The sequence below is a fragment of the Calypte anna genome, chromosome 27, assembly GCF_003957555.1.
Source record: "Calypte anna isolate BGI_N300 chromosome 27, bCalAnn1_v1.p, whole genome shotgun sequence".
Taxonomy (NCBI): domain Eukaryota; kingdom Metazoa; phylum Chordata; class Aves; order Apodiformes; family Trochilidae; genus Calypte; species Calypte anna.
The window spans coordinates 1,516,461-1,534,332 of NC_044272.1; the positions used below are offsets into that span (position 1 = coordinate 1,516,461).

The 17,872-nt window shown below is 42.3% G+C and overlaps 1 protein-coding gene across 4 annotated transcripts; it reads right to left on the bottom strand.

The window, feature by feature from the left end:
* Nucleotides 1-3,957: 3,957 nt before the first annotated feature.
* Nucleotides 3,958-17,428, bottom strand: SMARCE1 (SWI/SNF related, matrix associated, actin dependent regulator of chromatin, subfamily e, member 1). 4 transcript variants are annotated; one of them, XM_030465998.1, is made up of 11 exons: nt 17,350-17,428; nt 16,357-16,407; nt 15,809-15,852; nt 13,118-13,222; nt 10,920-11,000; nt 9,663-9,794; nt 8,139-8,310; nt 6,498-6,670; nt 5,434-5,535; nt 4,696-4,906; nt 3,958-4,183 (listed from the first exon to the last, which is right to left on the bottom strand). In XM_030465998.1, the coding sequence occupies exons 2-11, from the start codon at nt 16,361-16,363 to the stop codon at nt 3,972-3,974; spliced, it is 1,239 nt and encodes a 412-aa protein (XP_030321858.1). In that variant the 5' UTR covers nt 16,364-16,407; nt 17,350-17,428; the 3' UTR covers nt 3,958-3,971. The 4 variants fall into 4 exon arrangements, with proteins under 4 accessions (XP_030321858.1, XP_030321859.1, XP_030321860.1 ...); XM_030465999.1 differs by lacking the exon at nt 17,350-17,428 and adding an exon at nt 17,241-17,339; XM_030466000.1 differs by lacking the exon at nt 9,663-9,794.
* Nucleotides 17,429-17,872: the final 444 nt, after the last annotated feature.

Consider the following 17,872-nt stretch of genomic DNA (forward strand, 5'->3'; position numbering starts at 1 on the left):
ACTGCCTTTCACCACTGCCTTTTCAGCCTTTGGTTTATCTCGGCGGGCTGGTGCAGCTCACATCTCTGTGACTATTTATTGCTCCGTTCTCCTTTTGTTCATCTGTTATCCAAGCCTGTACGCTGCCTTTGAGAGCTTTATCTTTTAACCACTTCCACCAAGGACTAGAGCTCAAAGGCCTCACTTTGGTACAGGCAGAATACCCAGAAGTGGTGGGTGTGAAGCCTTTGAACACAGACAGGGTGTTGGCTGTGGGAGCGGTGGGTGTGTGGAGGTCTCTGTGCCCACACTGCGGGGATCAGCATCTGTGAATCCATCCTTAGATCCCTGGTGGCTGAAGCCAAAGGCAGTGAGAGAAAGGAGGCAGGCAGATGGTTTGCAGTTTGTTTGCTGCACGTACTCCCAAGCTTTGACTTCAAAGTTTTACTGTATGCCAAGTTCTGCGTTGTCAGACCAAATTCAAGCGTAGTGGTTTCCTCTAAAAAGAATGGAAATATTCTGAAATGAATAATTTACTATGGCTTTATGATCCCTTTCTCAGCAGGTGGACATTCCATGCTGCTGTAGCCAGCTCTTCCCAGGAACTCCTTGCAGGGCCCAGCAGGAGCTGTTTCAGGTGGGTGAACGGAGAGCTCTGTGGTCCAGCTCCAGGTTGAGAACTAAGGAGTGTTTTGCATACAAGTAAAAGCATCCCAGTTCAGCTCTAGCTATGGTGGAGTGCTCTGTGACTCTGCTCTGTGCTCTGCTGACCCCTCCTTCTCCCCGCACCCTGCCACAGGTTGAGACAAAGTGGAGCACCAAAAAAAACCACCAGCTCTGGCCCCTGCTCCCAGCTCTCTGCTCTTATGCTGACCTGAACCACCAGAAGAGTTTCTCCTCTTTGCTGTAGGAAACCCATGACCCAGACAGAAGCATTGGTGAGTTAAGGGTGAACCTTCCTCAGCTGCCCACTTCCCAGTAATGTCCCTTCTCTTATGTCAAGGAGGGACCCTGATGTCTCCTCTACTCTTTTCCTGTGCCTGGCAATGCCAAACCACAATGCTCAGGATCTCTCACCTTTGGTTTTGCCTCCTGTCCAAACACCCTCCCTGTCTCTCAAGCCCCTGAGCTGGCACTGGGGAGGTACAGGGGAAAGGCCATGTTTTGAGGCAGCAGGTTGGCACTGGGGGGGCTGTGACAGGGGCACTCCTCAAGAAAACAGAATAGCAGAAGTGAAATTGTGAGTAAATTCCTGACATTAAGAGTGCACTGAGCTGGGATTCCTCACTGAGAGTTCTTAGAGTGATTGTAGGGGATGCCCTGAAAAAAAAAACATTAAAATCTCATGATTGTGGTCTCCCCACTAGGTTATTAAAAGATCCTTATCCTCCCAGCAGAGGAAGCAACAAACACAGCTCAGGGGCTGCACAGATTCCATGCTGCCCCGTGGTGAGCCACAGGGAATTCACTGTCCTTCCTTGTGCCTGTGTCACGTCAGGGTGATGGTGTTTTTCTCTAGTTCTTTTGGGGAGGAAAAAACCCAAACAAACCTGCAGGTTCACCAGGTTGGCACCTACTCTGCCCTAAAGCAGCTTCCTGAACCAGGTCCAGGAGGAGTTGAGCTGTGCCAAGGGAAATGTACTGTGGGACACAGGTGGGGAGAGGCCAAAGAGACAGAAACACAGACACAAGCTGGGAAAACATCTCCTGGTGGCATTTGCTGCTCTCCTCTCCTTCTCATACTCAAAAGGTGCAAGATGTAACAGTCCCCTGCAGTCTGTGAAACAAGACTGGATCTAGAAGCAGAGAACAATCCCATCAGTGCTTTCTCTAAGAGTTCCTCCAGTCTTCTGTTTCACAGATCTGACATACTTCATCCCTGGGCTTAAAAAATAATAATTAAAAAGCAAATTGTCTTTTTTCACCTGCATTCTGTTTCAGTGTCACACTTCCTGATTTGGCTTTTTATTTTTTGGCACTCTGGACTTGGTGCTGGCCTTAATAGAACTGAGTGAAAAAAAAAAAAAAGCAAATTGAAACTAGCTGTTTACAAAAATTATAGACTTCTCTGTCACAAGTGGAGCTGTACGTGATCATGTACAACAAAATAAGACATCAGTCCAATAACTGCAAAACCACTTCAAAAAAACCCCTTAAAGGCCATGGAAAAAAGAGAGGCGTCAAAGTGAAAGAAGGGAACTGAGAACAAAACCATCGAGAAACAGCCCAGAGCAGGATCCCTCTCTCCAGCTCACAGTCCTGTAGCTGATCAGCACAAGCCCCAGGGCAGGAACCACCATCAGGAACTGCACACAGGGGAATTCAAATCCAGGAATCAAAGTGCTTGTTGAAGGATCCTCTTAATTACTGTCTTTCTGGCACAGTAAGTTACAAAACATAAACCAAAATGGGTCACTAGGTAACTCCCCCCTTTTTGCAAGTGCCTCAAGGTGTATTTTTCTAAAAGCAATCCTTTTAATTGCTGGAAATAAATTCCTGAAATGCAATTTAAACTGTACCCCTTCAGCCCTTTAGGTAGGAAATTTTACTTGGTTTAAAGTAACATGAAAGTAATTTCTGATAGTGTGGAGGGAGGTGATTAAGAGCTTAGAGAAAAAGAGACTAGAAGGTTACTAATACTTGTATCATTTCCTCTATGAACTCTCCCTTGCATGAGCTTTTGATGTCAGTACTGAATTCCATGGTTTTCTTCTCCTCTGGGCTTAAAATAGAGAAGGGGTAGTGGAAGCCCTAAATCAAATACACCTGCAAGGACAAGAACCAAACCACTGTAAGCTTTAAAAAACCAAACATGTTGGATTTTATTAATTTTAGACCGTTTAAAAAAAAAGACCAAAAGGATTTAAAAAACATTACTGATATACCCACTATTCCATAAAAACATCCTAAGTTATTGAAGCATATGCATCATGTGTTCTCTTACAGTTGCAAAGTCACAGAACGACTCAGATCTCTTGTTGCAATTAATGGTGTCTTTTTCTTCAGTAGGGCTTCTGCTTATATAGGGCAAAACGTGGCAATTTCAGTACATCTGTACACAGTTCCCAGGGCTCTGGAATGCTCACAAGCAAAACTAAACATTTTTTTACCATTTGGGTGACATTTTTTTACCATATTAGTGACAGCCTGCTCAGAGCATGGACATGTTTACATGCTCACCTGCTTTGGACTTCACTGTATCTCTGGTTTAGGTCATTACAGAAAAAATACCATAAGATGTATCATTTACTTCAAGAAGGCTGTACTCAGTCCTTTGGAAATGATCTCCAGAAATGCTGCATGCAGAACATGAGCAAGTTTCCATCTTGTAGAACAGCTATTCTAGAAAAAATGATAACAAAACACCCAGACCACCTAAGCCCAGCCTTACATAGGAGCACTGCTCATGAGCATTGAGTTTCCTTTAAAAGCAAAGAAATGGGCACTTGCAGCAGATAAGTCTTTGCTTCACACTCAGCTTTAAGATGCCTCAGTAACATTCTCACCTCTCCAGAAAGTGAGTGCTAGTGACCACAGTCTCTGGTTCACCAGCCCTGTCACTGCTGGCTGTGGGCTGCAAACATCCCCTGACACCCTGCAGGTGCCTGGGGCTGTGGGTCCCTCGGTGACACCAGACCAGGAGGGTTGCAGCAGAGGTGACATTTCCCTGTGGTCATGGAGCTAGAGGCAAAGGGAAACCCCGAGTGCTGATTTAAAACCAATGCTGTCTTTCTAGGGAAGAAACCCCAAGCCATAGAGCCCCTCTCCAAACTGTACAGCAGTGTTTAGACACAAAGTTTTCTCTTGTCTGCTGCAGGATATCCTTTGCTTCTAAAGGCCTCTGAAGCTGCTATGCTGATACTGCCCTGTTACTAAAAACCAGTATCCTTTGGAGACAAGGGATACAGGCAAGGAAGATACAAGAGCCGTGTAGCACATTTTGAAATCAAAACAGTAGTTCATTAAAAGAGACACATGGAATGAGTCAATATTTATTCTTTCTTCTCACTATCTTCAGTGTTAGGGTCTGCAGGAGGCTCCTCCACCGTGGCACTGTTGCTCTCTGAACCAGTGTTGCTGTCACTGGTCCCCTCCTCTGCAGTGCTATCCACCCCTTCCTGGCCACTCTCCTTATCATCTGGGGTTGATGTTCCTTCCTCACCATTCTGCTGGCTTTCTGTGCTCTCTTCTGGGTGAGGCTCTTCTGTAATAGGAGATTTCTCAGTGTCATTTACATACCAATACATTTTTTTAGACTGTGCAATTAACATTCAGGAAGAAAAAGCATCTGTAAAAAATCTCAGTATCCCACAGCAGTTATTTCTGTCACTTGGTATGTGCAGTGAGAGGCAGAGCTCTGAAAGCCCTCTCACAGCTGAGGATGAACGTGGTCGTGCCACACAGCAACCTGAGGGACACTTGCAGGTCTAACCACATGAAAGCAACTAACTTTGGTTTAAAAAACATTTTTTCCCCCTTGGGTAGATGACACACAAAGCATTACACTGGGCTTTGTAGAATCTTGCTCTCTCCCCTTTTAAAAAGGAACAATTCAATGAGAAGAAAGCAAATCTCATGTCGACCAAGGTGAAGTTAACTATTCTGAATATTGTTCTTCCTAACGAGCAAACACACAGGACACTCCTTCTGGCTATGCTGAGCTACTGTAATGCTGGTCCCTTGAGGATTCTGCAGCTGGTGTCCAAATGCAGTTACCTGTCTCCACTGGAGCACTCTCCTCTTCTTTCTTCTCCTCTATCTTGTTAGCTGCCTGTTCCTCTTCAGCTGCTATATTATTCTGACTGCGTTCTGCTTGCTCAGCTGCTTCTTTTTCCCTTTCCTCCTGCCTCTTGCGAGCCTGTTCCTCAGCTTGAGCAATTTCAGCTGCAATTTTTTCCATATCCACTTCCACCTTCAGACTGCATAACTATCAATTAAAAACAAAAAAAAAGGAAAGCTCATTTACTACCTCAAGTTACGTTGAAAGACAAAACATCAGTAAGACCCAGTTATGAGTTCAGTATCTGCATGCAGCATAATTGTTTTAATTTGATAAAGTTTGCATTAAAACCTTCAGTAATGAGGGAGATCCAAGCATATTTTAAAAAAAAAGATAACAACCTAAACTTTGTTACTTGGAGGCAGCCAAGGACAGAGCAGGATGTTCTCCACGGTGGCTTTCTGCCACTTTCTTTGAGCTGCTGCTCTCTAGTGAACTCACCAGGCAGGCCTGGAGGCACTTGGAAACTGCACTGACTGAATGTCACCACTAAAGGTCACTGCAGGAGTGTGAAATAACACAAACAGAGACTTCCTAACACCCCCACAGCAGGACACTGCAGTCATCACTTGTGTAATTACACACAGAACTAAGCAGAAGTGAGCTGGAACACCTGGAGAAATGGGTAACTAGCAGATTTCCTCAGAGTAAGTAGAAAAAAGAGAGAGCTGTACCCTTTTGAGTTCGTTGTTAAAGGATTCTGTGCTTTCCAAAAACTTCCTCTTCTTTTCCTGGTGACGCTCTTCAATCTGCAGCAGCTCAGCTTCTAATTTACGCTGGAAATGAAATAAATGGTCAGAACTTCCCCATGCAGTCATCTGAGGAAGTGGACAAAGTTTATAGCTACATGCAAAAATATTTAGACCAATATTTCCTGCTCTATAGAGATCCTTATGCCCTCCTTCATCTAATACCCAGTGGATAAGTAGTTCCTATTGAAAAGTTTGAAGATAAATGGGTTTCTGCAATAATTCAGGACTGGTTCAGCATGTTATAAATGAAAAATACTTCAGGTGAATCTTCTAGCATAAAATCTACACATTTGTTTCATCATATACACCCCCATAGGTGCATATACACACATCAAAATTATGCTCTCTACTGTAGAAAGACCACAATTCAAAAGAAAGATGGGAAACCTCCTCCACCCCTTCAGTCTTTTGCTAATTAAGAAAAATAACGAAGCTCCCATCTCATTCTGGTCTCTCTGTTTTCTGAATCTGTACATACACTGACTGCTACAGAGGGTTCTGCTGGGAACTTGCTTGTTTGGAAAACACCCAGTCACAGCTGGGTGCAAGATGCAGGTGTCACCTCACTAGATTTCCTGCTATGTGTTAAAACTTTAAATGAAAAATATTACAGTAGGGACAATTTACTGTAATAAAGAATCATTACAAACAGAAGTATGTCATGAGCCACCTTAAAGTCTCAACTCTGCCTGTACCTAAGAACTGCATGCAGAAGTCTTATGAGTAAGAATGACGAGCTATAGAATTAATACTTCAGGTATCCTAAAGAACAAAATACAGTTTAACATGATTCTCAAGAACAAAGCAACACAGAGGGTGAAGTCTCACATCTTCCATCTCCAAATAAACCCCAGAGATGAGCTACTGAAGCGTGCAGAACATTGACACCCAACAAGAATCATCATGCAGATGATCAAGTGAGCTGAGACTTGGAGTACAGCCCAATGCCATTATGTTTTAGCTGCCTTCATGTAATTTATCTTTACCTGATGAACCATTAAAGACTGAACCTGGCGTTTAAGAACTTGCATTCTGGCTGTGGTGACAACAGAGCGGACATCAGGCACCACACTCTCACTCAGGATCTCACTGATGAGTCGATGGTTCCTTTGGAAACGAGCTGTGGCTGTGTGCTTCATAGAAAACCCATCATCATAATCTGAAACAAGTTGGAAGTGCAAGTGCTTGAATGCCACAGTTGTGATTTATGACAATTTTTATCTAGTTACAGAATTTAATGTTAACTACAGCACATGGGTTGTACTAGGCACTAATTTTAAAGATAAAATTCCGTTTGATACTACAAAGTAGAGCAAAATAACACATAGTCCTTTTGAGTGGCACTCAAAAGCTTCCAGCCCATAGAGGACAGAAGTCTTCTATGCTGTGACATTCTGTATTTCTTCAAGGAAAGCAGGCAAAGACTTTCAACAAATAAAAATCAAACCAGTCTGCAGTTTTGGTATCAAGAACCCAGCTACAAAAGAGACTCAAAAACCCCTAAGTCAAACAAATTGAAAGCACAGTAATTAAGCAGCATTAAGCACTGGTGAAGAAACAAACTTAGAAGAAGCTTCTGGGAGTGTAATTCATATTTGATTATTAAAATTTTAGGCAACAAGGATGAGTTATCTTCTGGGAGGATGTAGAAAAGAACAGAAGTTGAATTTATTTTACATCAAGTCCTCTTATTAAGATTTCTTTTATACTGCAAGTTCTTGATCCTACTGACATACAGGATGGGAAAGCAGCAGCATTTCTGCCACCAAGCAGAATTCACTGTCCTGTCCCAGGTGAGAAAAGAAGCAACTTAGGGCCTTGTGCAGCTGGGTCTGGCTGAGTGCACCTGGCCTGGGTGGCAGAGACCAGAGCTGAAGTCCCCAAGCTCCTGAACGCTCAATGTATTTACAGACATTCTGCAGCTACCTCACACTGAGGAAAATGCTGTTTGCCCTGAGCTTCGTTTACAAGGGGGAAAGAAAAAAAGGGGTGTAACTGACTGAGTACATTTTTCATCCTCAGGTTTCAACAAGTATTTGGTTATGAATTTAAAAGTAGACATTAGGTGTATGAGTCTGAGTTTTCCCACTGGGTGGGGTGCATTTCCTCGCAGTCAAATAAACTTTCAGAATTTTCTCATCAACTTGTCAACAGCAAGGGTAACATTTTCCAAACAATCTCAAATGACAGTTGTTGAACACATTCAAAGTTCAGGTGCTCTCAATCATACCAGGACTCTGCCTGTCAGAATTATGGGCATTTGGTAACAAAGCACTAAATTTCATTCAAGCTGGACTAAATCAGGCATCAAAGCCTTTTATAATGCATACGTAAAAGCCATTACAAAGCTTTTGAACTGTAAGCATTGCTTCACACATAATTAAGGATTGGGATAACTTCTGCCAGTTGGCTGTCACCTTAGGTTTTAGAAACCAGACAAAGTCAGCTGCATGAAATAAAACGTGGTACGAAAATCAGCGTTAAGAGGCACCAAAACAAGACACGCTAAAACCTCGTCACGGATGCACACGGGTGGGTTTCCATCTCTGGTGTCTTGTTTCTCTACACTGTCAGTCCTGTAATGAGACTGTGGCACTGGATGTGCACACAGCTCCCTTTCTGCTTACCATCAGGATCTTCAGCAGGCTGGATGCTCATGTAAGGTTCCCCCTTCTCCATGCGTGACTGCCGCTGGCGGCTTTCTTCTTCCAGTGCGGCCTCAGCGCGACTTTTTGCGTTGATGTAGGCGAGGTATGCAGGAGAGTTGTGGTAGGCCTTCATGGACTCATTGTACTCTATCTGAAACGTGACCAATATGGTTTGATTGCACCATGGGATGATTTCAGACTTGATAAAAAGGCAGTCTGTATAACTCCCAACTGTATTTATACAGGCAAAGCTATTTTGGATCATATTCTGTCTTTTTTTGAATTAGAACTACTTCCATAGTCATTCTTGTTTTTAAAATACTAGCTGGGCTTTGATTTTGATTTCTTCTCTTTCCTTATTCCAGCATGTCATGAACCAGTTTTCAAAATAACCTGATTTTTCCATTCTTTGATCCATCCCTGCACTGGGATGATACAGAATGCTGCAGCCAAACTACTGTCTCCTCCTGGTAGCAGGACTGCATCTCTATTTGCACCTTCTTTGAAGTATTTTTCCTTTTGAATTGTTTTCTTTAATCTCACTTTTAGTATTTGCCAAGTCTATATTTTGCAAAGTGATCTGAGGTATTTCCAATGAAAAATTAGATTTAATCTACAGGATTGTTAAAAATACCTAAATGTCTTGTTTTCTTTACGATGAAGCTTGGAATCCTACCTAGGCACTGTAAAAACATAACATGGCCCCTGCCCCAAGGAGCTTACAATCTAAACATCATTAGCAAGTTAAAAAATAGAATTTCTTGATTTTCTTTTTCAGCTAAGAGCATCCAGCTTTGAGTGCTTTTCTACTGAGTTGGAATAAAAACAGCTTAGATGTCACCAGGTTATACACAGCCTCAGATGCCCACCAGGCTTAAGCACAACACAGCAGCTGGACAGTTTTCCCTTTGTACCTTAAGATCACAGTAACAGTCTTGTAAAGGTCCTCAACACTTAGCAACCTAGACACAAGGTAGCTGTCATCGTTTGTCATAAAGATCAATAAAAGCAAAGCAAAACCACAAGAAAACCCCTGAAGTGGTAGCATTTTTCTATTAAGAAACAAAACACTATGCCACAGAGTGGCATTAAACCAGATTACACCACGAAAAGCAAACCCTACGTGACTGGAAGTCTTTTATGAACATGTTCACGACAACAGGAGCTGCAGAGCACCAGTTTTGAAAGAGGATTTTTGGTGTTGAGAATCTTTTCAATACTGATGTTGTACAATCAAATCCATTCATTAAACAGTTAAAATCGACACTCAATTATAAATACCTCATTTTGAATTAGGTCTAAAAACTGACCAGTCACAGTTGATGTAAAGTTATTTAAAAAAAAAAATCTAAAAGACGTGTCAGGACATATTTCCATTTAAGTTACATACAGGGGTCTCGTGAATGCCTCATACACCACTGCATGGGGAAGATGAATTTTTCTTCTCAGACCAGTTCCTAGAAGAATCAGCTGTAATAAACATCCCAGATTTCTTCCATTTACCTTTTCAGCTTCATATTCATTCAAATACTCTTGCTTCTCTTCATCAGTGAGATCTCGCCACATTCCTCCAATAATCTTGCCAATTTCCCATAACTTCAAATCGGGATTGGACGCCTTCACTTGGTCCCAGACCTTAACAGAAACAGCTGGAGCTTTACTAATGATATCTAAATACTTCCAAATTAAACATTTTATATTGTCATCTCAGTGTTCTTTCTGGAATCACCATGAAAAACAGGATTAAGTTAGGAATGAGTCTGGCTAAACTATCTCGATTATTTTCTGGGGCAGGAAGTCAGTAGGAAGCCATCTACTGAAACAGGCAATTGCTGAAATGACTTTGGTTTCATGAGAATATTGCCTTTAACCCTCTTAATTCTCTTCTTAAATGCACATCGCTGCATCTCTGGGAAAAAAAATGCTACTGAGTAAACACATCCAGCAGTAGATTATGATAAAGAGCACTGAGCTTTTCAGATCAGAATGTAACATTTCAAATATTTTTTTTCAGTCTTGCTGATCAATTTGAGTTCCAACAAGTTCTGACTCCACCAAAAAAGTTTCTAACATTATAGGGAAAAAAAATAAAAAGAGAGAGAGAGCTGCCAGTGTTATTTCTTGCTGCGCCACTTGACTTTTTTTTTTTATTTGTTGATGGTTTTTTGCCTGAGACAGACATGCTGGTAAAGATACTTTACCAGAAGTGGAAGAATTTCCTTCTGGCTCACCCGCTTCAGACAGGCTGACATGCCCTCCCCATGCCCCATCAGATTTCAGACTCCACAAGAGTCTCTCTCCTACTTTCTCTCAAACAGTTCACAGAATAGCGAAGTAAACGTTGCCACGGGCTAGGTTGGTGAAGGAGAACATGCAAAGTCCACTCATTGCTACTCTTCAGTCCAGCTACAGCACTGTACCAAGCCCAGTATATCACAAGGAATACTTCCTTTACATAAAAAAGTTCTGTCAGTAAGTCACAGGCACTTCTGAATGTGGCAGGGCGGATCCTTGTCAGCAGAGTGGTAGTAATTATCATTTTAGAGAAAACTTTTCCCCCCAGAAATTGGCAACTGTTTGAACAGACTACTGCTGCCTTTATCCTGAAGGGCAATGCATCTGTACTTTACAGCTCCCTTAAAGAATATGCAGGCTGTTAGAAGTAAAGGTTTAGAAGCTGAAACTAAGATAATAGCAATTAGTTGTTAGCACATACAAACACTAACTTTTATTACTACTTGTTTGACACTGTATACCCACCTTCCGGCTGTACCTCATGTAGGGCATCAGGGGCTTGTCTGGGGGTTTGGGGGGCTTTGGAATGGTAATACCAGAGGAAGCCTATAAAAGAACGGGATAAATCCATTTGTTAATGTGATTGCTGGACACTTGCTATGTACACGAGTTCTGGAAAACACTCGTTGTGCAGTTACCACAAACTACACCCCACTACAGCCTCCCCACCAAGAGAAACAAGGAACATCAGCAAAAAAATTACCCAGACTGTGAAGAGGTACTAACTACAGCTGGTCCTCAAAGTAGTATTTTTCCAATTTAAGCTTGTCCTTTTATCTGTAAGTTTACAGAACTGTAACTGAATAGAACTTCTAAAGGGCTCCATAGTCTTAAAAATGATTTACACAGCTTAGAGGTTGATGTGGAAACACCCATCCCAGCAGGATGATTTTATGACTTCTGATGAACAATTTATATCTGTTTTGAGAAATTTACTGTGGCTACTCTACAGGTGAGAAAAGGAGAATGCTTAAGATCATGAACTTCACCATATTTTCACTTTCAAATCAATTTAGCCATATATTTTTCTGTAAAATTTGTCAGTGGTTATTTGGAGCCAATTAAGCTACTCACTGAAAAAACCAAAAAAACAATCTCATGCACCTGATCTGTCAGCATGTATTATCTGTACCCCAGCTGTGCTTCACTCTCCAGATTAGCCTGCACTATCCTCTGCTCAGATCTTCCTGTAGCTTTGTACCCTGACAAGCACATTGCTCACACTGAACAGGACACTGAGCTGCTGCTGCTGGGAAGTTGCTGCCTCCTCTCTGGTCCCCTTGACCTACAGAAATCCTGACAGGGTGTTCTTCTAAAATAGTGCAGGAGCATCACAGTCCCTGTCAACTGCAGCTTCAGAAAACCTCCACTCTTCAAGCACTTGCACAGGCAAAGAGTTCTCTTACATTAAGTGGGAACATTTACATAAAAATATAAAGCAGTTTCAAGATTTTTCAGGACTACAGCCACAGATAATACTTGGACTTGGCCAAGAAGGTGTTCAGCTTTCAGCTTCAGTGTTCAGCTTTCAAACTCTCCTTCCTCTTGGTATTTTTTGTTTTGCTGAATTTATGGAGCTCCATGAAACAATGCATACAGGATTGTGTATAAATAATGTACATGAGGTATATGCATTACCAAAATGTATACAGATATACACATACAGATGGATTTGAAAAACATTAACGGAAACTGTTTAATGCTTTTAAATTAACAGGAATTTAAAGACACCATACATATATTGATATATGCATGGCTGAGAAAGCTGTATATGCTTATGACATACAGAAACAATGAAAGTTCTCAGACAAAACCTAATTTACTCTTGTATAAGGAAAAAAGTGTATGTTCAGAGGGTACATTCAGTCAAGTTCCAGCCCGTATGGGGAATACCTTTTCTGCAAGTGTTTTAACTTCATATATGAAGTCTGAAGGATCTATGAGGTAGAAAAGGAGCATACTTCCTTAAAAGCACAATGTATTTGTTGCTTGAGAAATCTTTATATCATGTTCCAAACTAATTAGATCAAGTCTATTTACTTGGAAGAACATGTCACCTCTCCCATCATTTGACTCCATCTCATTTTGTTTACTCCATGAAAAATGAATGTAACATCCATTTTCCAAACTGACAGAGTACGTAAGATCTGAAAGGATTCTCTGTTATTATCATCACGTTTTTATTGAAAAAGTAACTTCTGAACTCAAAACTTGGCAGTTATTACCAGGCTAAGACTGGAAAGAAAAATAAAGGCTCACATGGCTCAACAGTATGATGCAACTGCTCTCAACAATCTCCAGTTTCTTCTTCCTCATATTTGTGCCAATAAACCTCAATCAAATGAACAGTTCCCTCCCTCCAAGAATTTGTACCCACACTACATAAGCATGCAGTGGTCACTGAAGACCAAACTGTCTTTCTGGAGTTCTGCCTCATACAGGATCACCGCGGTTTTTTTCTCTGCTGTGTAGAAGTCCATTTTCCTGTAAAAGGTTTCAGAGTGAGAAGGAAGGGGGTAGGGGTGGGGAATAAGAACCAGAAATAATGGTTTTGTTTTATAAAGAAGTGGCAGCAGCCAAGACTCAGAAGAACCTATCTCTAAAGCCAATTCTGGTCAATTCCTGTTGGTTTTGCTGGATGATGTAATAGTTGATTCTCCTACCGTGACCCGGCTGTTGGTGCCCGGGTTCCCTCCCAGCCTGTAGTTGTTGTAGGCCAGATGGCTGTATGGATTGTATCCCACAAACCCTGGTGTGCTGGGCATTTGCTGATGGAAACAAATGAGACAAAAACACGAATGAGAAATGAGCTCAAACGAGGAAAACACAGAAATGAAAATGAACTGCAATATGGCATGCAAAAGCAACCAGAATTTAAACAAGCAAATGAGGTGTAGCACTTGGTATCTTCTCAGCACACAAAACTTACTCCAGTATGAACCTATTAAGGAAACAGGATTTTTAAGCAAATGTATCACTACAAATTTCTGTCTGAAGCTGGTGATTTTACTTCTATTAAGTGTCCAACTGAAGAGGTATTCTATTAATTCAGCTCATGGCTAGTAAAATTTTCCAACAAGTAACTCAGAAAGACTCACACACCCTGCAAGGCAACGCAGTAATGGGGCAGAAATCCCCAGGACCAGTGACTATACCAGTGAAAATCCCTCTAATTCTTCCCATCCTTCTACCTTCCCAACAAATACTGTATAGAGAATAAACAGGGAAAAAAAAGCAGATCTTTGAAATCACCACCTGTGTACCACAACCAGTATATGAAAACTACTGATGGTTTGGAAAATTCAAATATTTTTGGGAAATGGGATTAGGAAGCTGGGAAAGAAGACAATTCAAAAGCAGGTTCAAAATTCAGCTGTAGACTGAAAAAACTGAGGAACCACTGCATTAAGATCTGCAGGTTAGAAACTACAAATGACCCTTAACAGACTGCTGCCTGGACCCATTCTAGATTGCAGTTACAAAAATTCTACAAGTTCAGGGCTCCAAAACCCAAGACACGACAGATACAAAGCTACAGTAACTTGAGTTTTCAGGTGTATGCAGACACACTGTAGTCAGTTTTTCTAAACGTAGAAGCACAGAGTCAAGTTATCCACTAAGTCAGCCCTCAGAGACACATTTGATTACCAAACTTTTTGAACTCAGTCACAGCAGCTGACACTGACTCACTCTGTAGACCTGTGCTATGTGTATAACACATTCACTGGGGCAGAAGATGCCACCTTACTGTAGTTTTCTGAATTATAACACGTTCTGAATACCCTTAGCTACACTCCTTCAATAAAATCAGATGGCTTGTAATCTCTTTCTGCTTTATTTCTGCAGGACAGGGTTTGAATGTCACAAGAGAAGTACCTTGCTTTACACAGAGAATTGTTACTTCAGCTACAATACTATAGGTATGAAAACTACTGATATTTTGTTGGCTGCAGCAACTGAAACTGGCTGTGGAAAAACAAGCAAGGTTATTTGTGTACTTTTCTTTTACATCTTGCACATACAGAGCACAGACCACCATCCCAGGAACTGTAAGAAAACACAGGTAATACAGAAGATGCTTGAAAGACAGGTAATGTATGTCACTACTTGCAGTTTTAAAATTTATTTCATGCACCCTTCTGAAGACTTCTAACTTGAGTAACAAATATAGCACATCAATATACCCCAGGTAACAAAATCTGCATCCCTGCTACATCCTAAAGATGGATATGACACACATGGATATTCCAAAGCAGGAATCCAGTTGTAAGGGTGGATGCCACGAGGTTCCTTCTGATGCTGGCACAGTTCTGTTGTGTGCAAAATGAAAACTCTGAGCAAACTACAAAAGTAAAGTTTTATTTGAGTAAGTTTCAAAAGACATCACTTATATTCATACATTATGTCATTTTGAAGCCTTATTCAATGTCAAGTATGGTACAATAACCATCCTGCAGTTTTCAGCACAGATGCAGAGATCAGGGGCACTACTGGGTAACAGTTTTTATAGTTTTCTGTTAAAAAGTTCACTTTAGCATCTTTGCTCATTCATCTGTACCAAGGATCTGTTTTCTCATGTAAATACATTGCTCCTAAACTGCAGGCTCTTTATATATACATATAAATGTATATATATATATATATATATGTGTGTGTGAACACTACAGAAGAGATGCATATTTGCTTTCAGATGCTTTCCTGACCACAACACACTGGTGGGTCAGTATATTCTTATATATATACAGGAATTCAACTGTACACAATTCAAAGCTACTGTCTATGGTTTCCTAAGTGTCATTCCATACCATCTTACTAGAACGTAAAATATTTATGTCACAGTATCTTCAATACTTCAAGGACTGGCATTGTTACTGTTTCATTCTACTGACCAAATACAACAATTTCACATATTCCTGCACTCTACTCAAAACCAGATAGGTACAACTGAAAGCTGAAAAAAAAAAGCCCCTGTCTGCCCATTACCTAGGCACAGGCTGAGTGGGAAGTTTTATAATTAAATATATCAGTTTGCTTGCAAATATCCCAGTGCACTGTTACAATCCACTGTGAGTATCATTTTAGACCAACTGACTGCAGAAAATTAATTATCTGCAGGGTTTAGACTTAAAGGTGAAACAAGTTTACTCAGCTTCTCCTTCAAAAGCTGCTTAAACCCACCCCCCCCAAAAAAAAAAGAGATTAATTTAAATAATGCATAGAGTGTTAATAATGAAATACAACTAGCTTGTATTTCCCATACAGCAAGGTGATGCAACTCCATAATTAGTGCTCTGGTAGGTTAATAAAGGCTGAAGTACCAGATCTGTGTTAATGAGAAAAATCACTATACTTACAGTTGCAGGAGCTGGGGTAGGAGGTGGGGCATAAGATGGCCTTTCTGTTAAGATATAAATGTAAGCAATTTTTTTTCTTCAAAGTTAGAACAAATTCTATAAAAGGCATGTGCTGTGACAAACATTTTTAAGCAATTCCCAAAAAGACAGAAGCCCTGCTCTCAAGGACTTTGCATTTTGCCACTGAAGAGCATAAAGCAAAGAATATGTAAGCAAACAAAGAAATTTAAGACCACACCTTTGTTATAATGTAAGTTTTTTATTCAGGCATGAGAATGAAGCATATAAAATCCATTTATATGCATGACAGTTAAAAAGGGGGTATGCAAAAATGGAGTGAAACAGGACCTAGGGGGAGCTGTGATACTTGGATTTTCTATGAAAACAATATGCCTGAAATCAGCCACAGCAAGATTTAAGGCCAAGAGTTTGGTCAGAAATTACTATACCTCATTTAATTCCTTTTAATGCAAGGAATCTCACAAACAGGTTCTGCTGAACCAGATCTTTAATTATCAAGTTAAAGGAAGAAAAGTCTGAAAACTTACTTGACATTTTGATAGGCAAATTTTCAGCCACCTGACATTATATTTGTACTTCTGAAAGACAAAAGAATATAATGCTATTAAATATTATGCCTTTGCTTCCCCAGAGCTTTGAAACATCAATTATTATAGTTACCATTAATTACCAAAAAGTTTGCCAATTTTGAAATTAGATAGAAAGAGTTTCTGAAAACTAAAGTGTTATCTCTTTGAGAAATTAATGTATTTTCCAATGAATCTGGCCTTAAATAGCTGTGAAATAACACTCAGGTTTATGTGATCTTCATTTTAAAGGTTTTAAATATATAACTTTCTTTCCTTACAGAAGACACAGAAGATAACCGCTATTTCCCAACGCTTCTGGACAGTGGGTACGAATGTGGGATAAAATAAAAGCCCGTCCTTTGCAGGGTACAAAAGGAATAACGATCGAACAGGACCACGGAGCGTGCGGGTATTTCACTTTTTAGCCAAACCCAGCGGTGTGCATGGGCACCGCGATACGACAAAACCAGATTTTTTTTCCCTTTTCTCCCTTTCTATCCAAACAACCCCACGGGAGCTGGAGCTGCAGCCGCCGCCGGGTCCCCTCTTCAGACAAGACCCAACAGAGCTCCGGGCTCACCCCGACCCTCCAGCCCGGGGCTGCCCCCCAGCTTCGGGTGGGACAGACACAGAGCAGGCCCAGAGACAACTCCGGCTCCACCGAACCCCCCTGCGCTGCACGGCGTGCCCAACGCACCGGTACCGGGCAGAGCTCCCACCGCGGCCTCGCAGCCGCTCCCAGGCTGTACCTGGAGACCCCCCCGCAGCCCCCGCCGGGAGAGGGCGCGGCCCCCTCAGCCCCAGCGGCCGCGAACGGGGGGACCCAGGGCCTGCTGCCTCACCCCGCTCCAGTTAAGCCGCTCGCTGGGTCACGGTGTAGCCCCCGGCCCTGCCCACCCCGCAGCTGCCGGGTCGGACCGGACCGAACCAGACCGGGCCGCCCCGACTCACCCGCTCCGGGCCGGCCGCGCCGCCTTTGTTCGCCACCAGGCCGTGCGGCGGCAAGGACAGCGCCTGCGCGCTTTGTTCCGCACTTTCGACACACCACCTTCACTCGCCTCCAGCTTGCCGGCGGCTGCTCCGAATTGTAAAAGGGAGGCGGTTTGTCCCTTCTCTTCGCCACGGAGCTTCTGTCGGGTCAGAGTTTTCCTTGGACTTTTTCGGGGAAGATGAAGGCTGGAAGGCGTTATAGCGAATGTGCGGGACGCAGAGGGCAAAGTTGATGACGAAGCGCGGTGCGCGTGGCTCCGCTCCGCCGGTCCCGGGCAGTGTTCGACCCGCGTCCGGCGGAGTGGTACCGATCCAACCTCGTAGTTTGCTGTACCGGGCCCGTCCCTTCCGTTCGGAACAGGAGAACGAGCCCGTGGCGAATCTGCGGCGGAGAACGAGCAGCTGAGGGCGGCCGTTAGCGCCTCGCGCGGCAGCCGTTGGCGCCTTTTCCCCCTGAGGCAGCGCGTGGCGGTGCCAGAGGAGA

What these genes read in the sequence shown, in the direction of transcription:
- SMARCE1 (XM_030465998.1), bottom strand. An exon ending in CTACCCCAGCTCCTGCAACT is followed by an intron (nt 13,223 to 15,808) that starts GTAAGTATAGTG and finishes TGTTTCCATCAG; the next exon opens with CAAATGCCCAGCACACCAGG. An exon ending in TTAACAACGAACTCAAAAGG is followed by an intron (nt 4,907 to 5,433) that starts GTACAGCTCTCT and finishes TTTAATTGATAG; the next exon opens with TTATGCAGTCTGAAGGTGGA.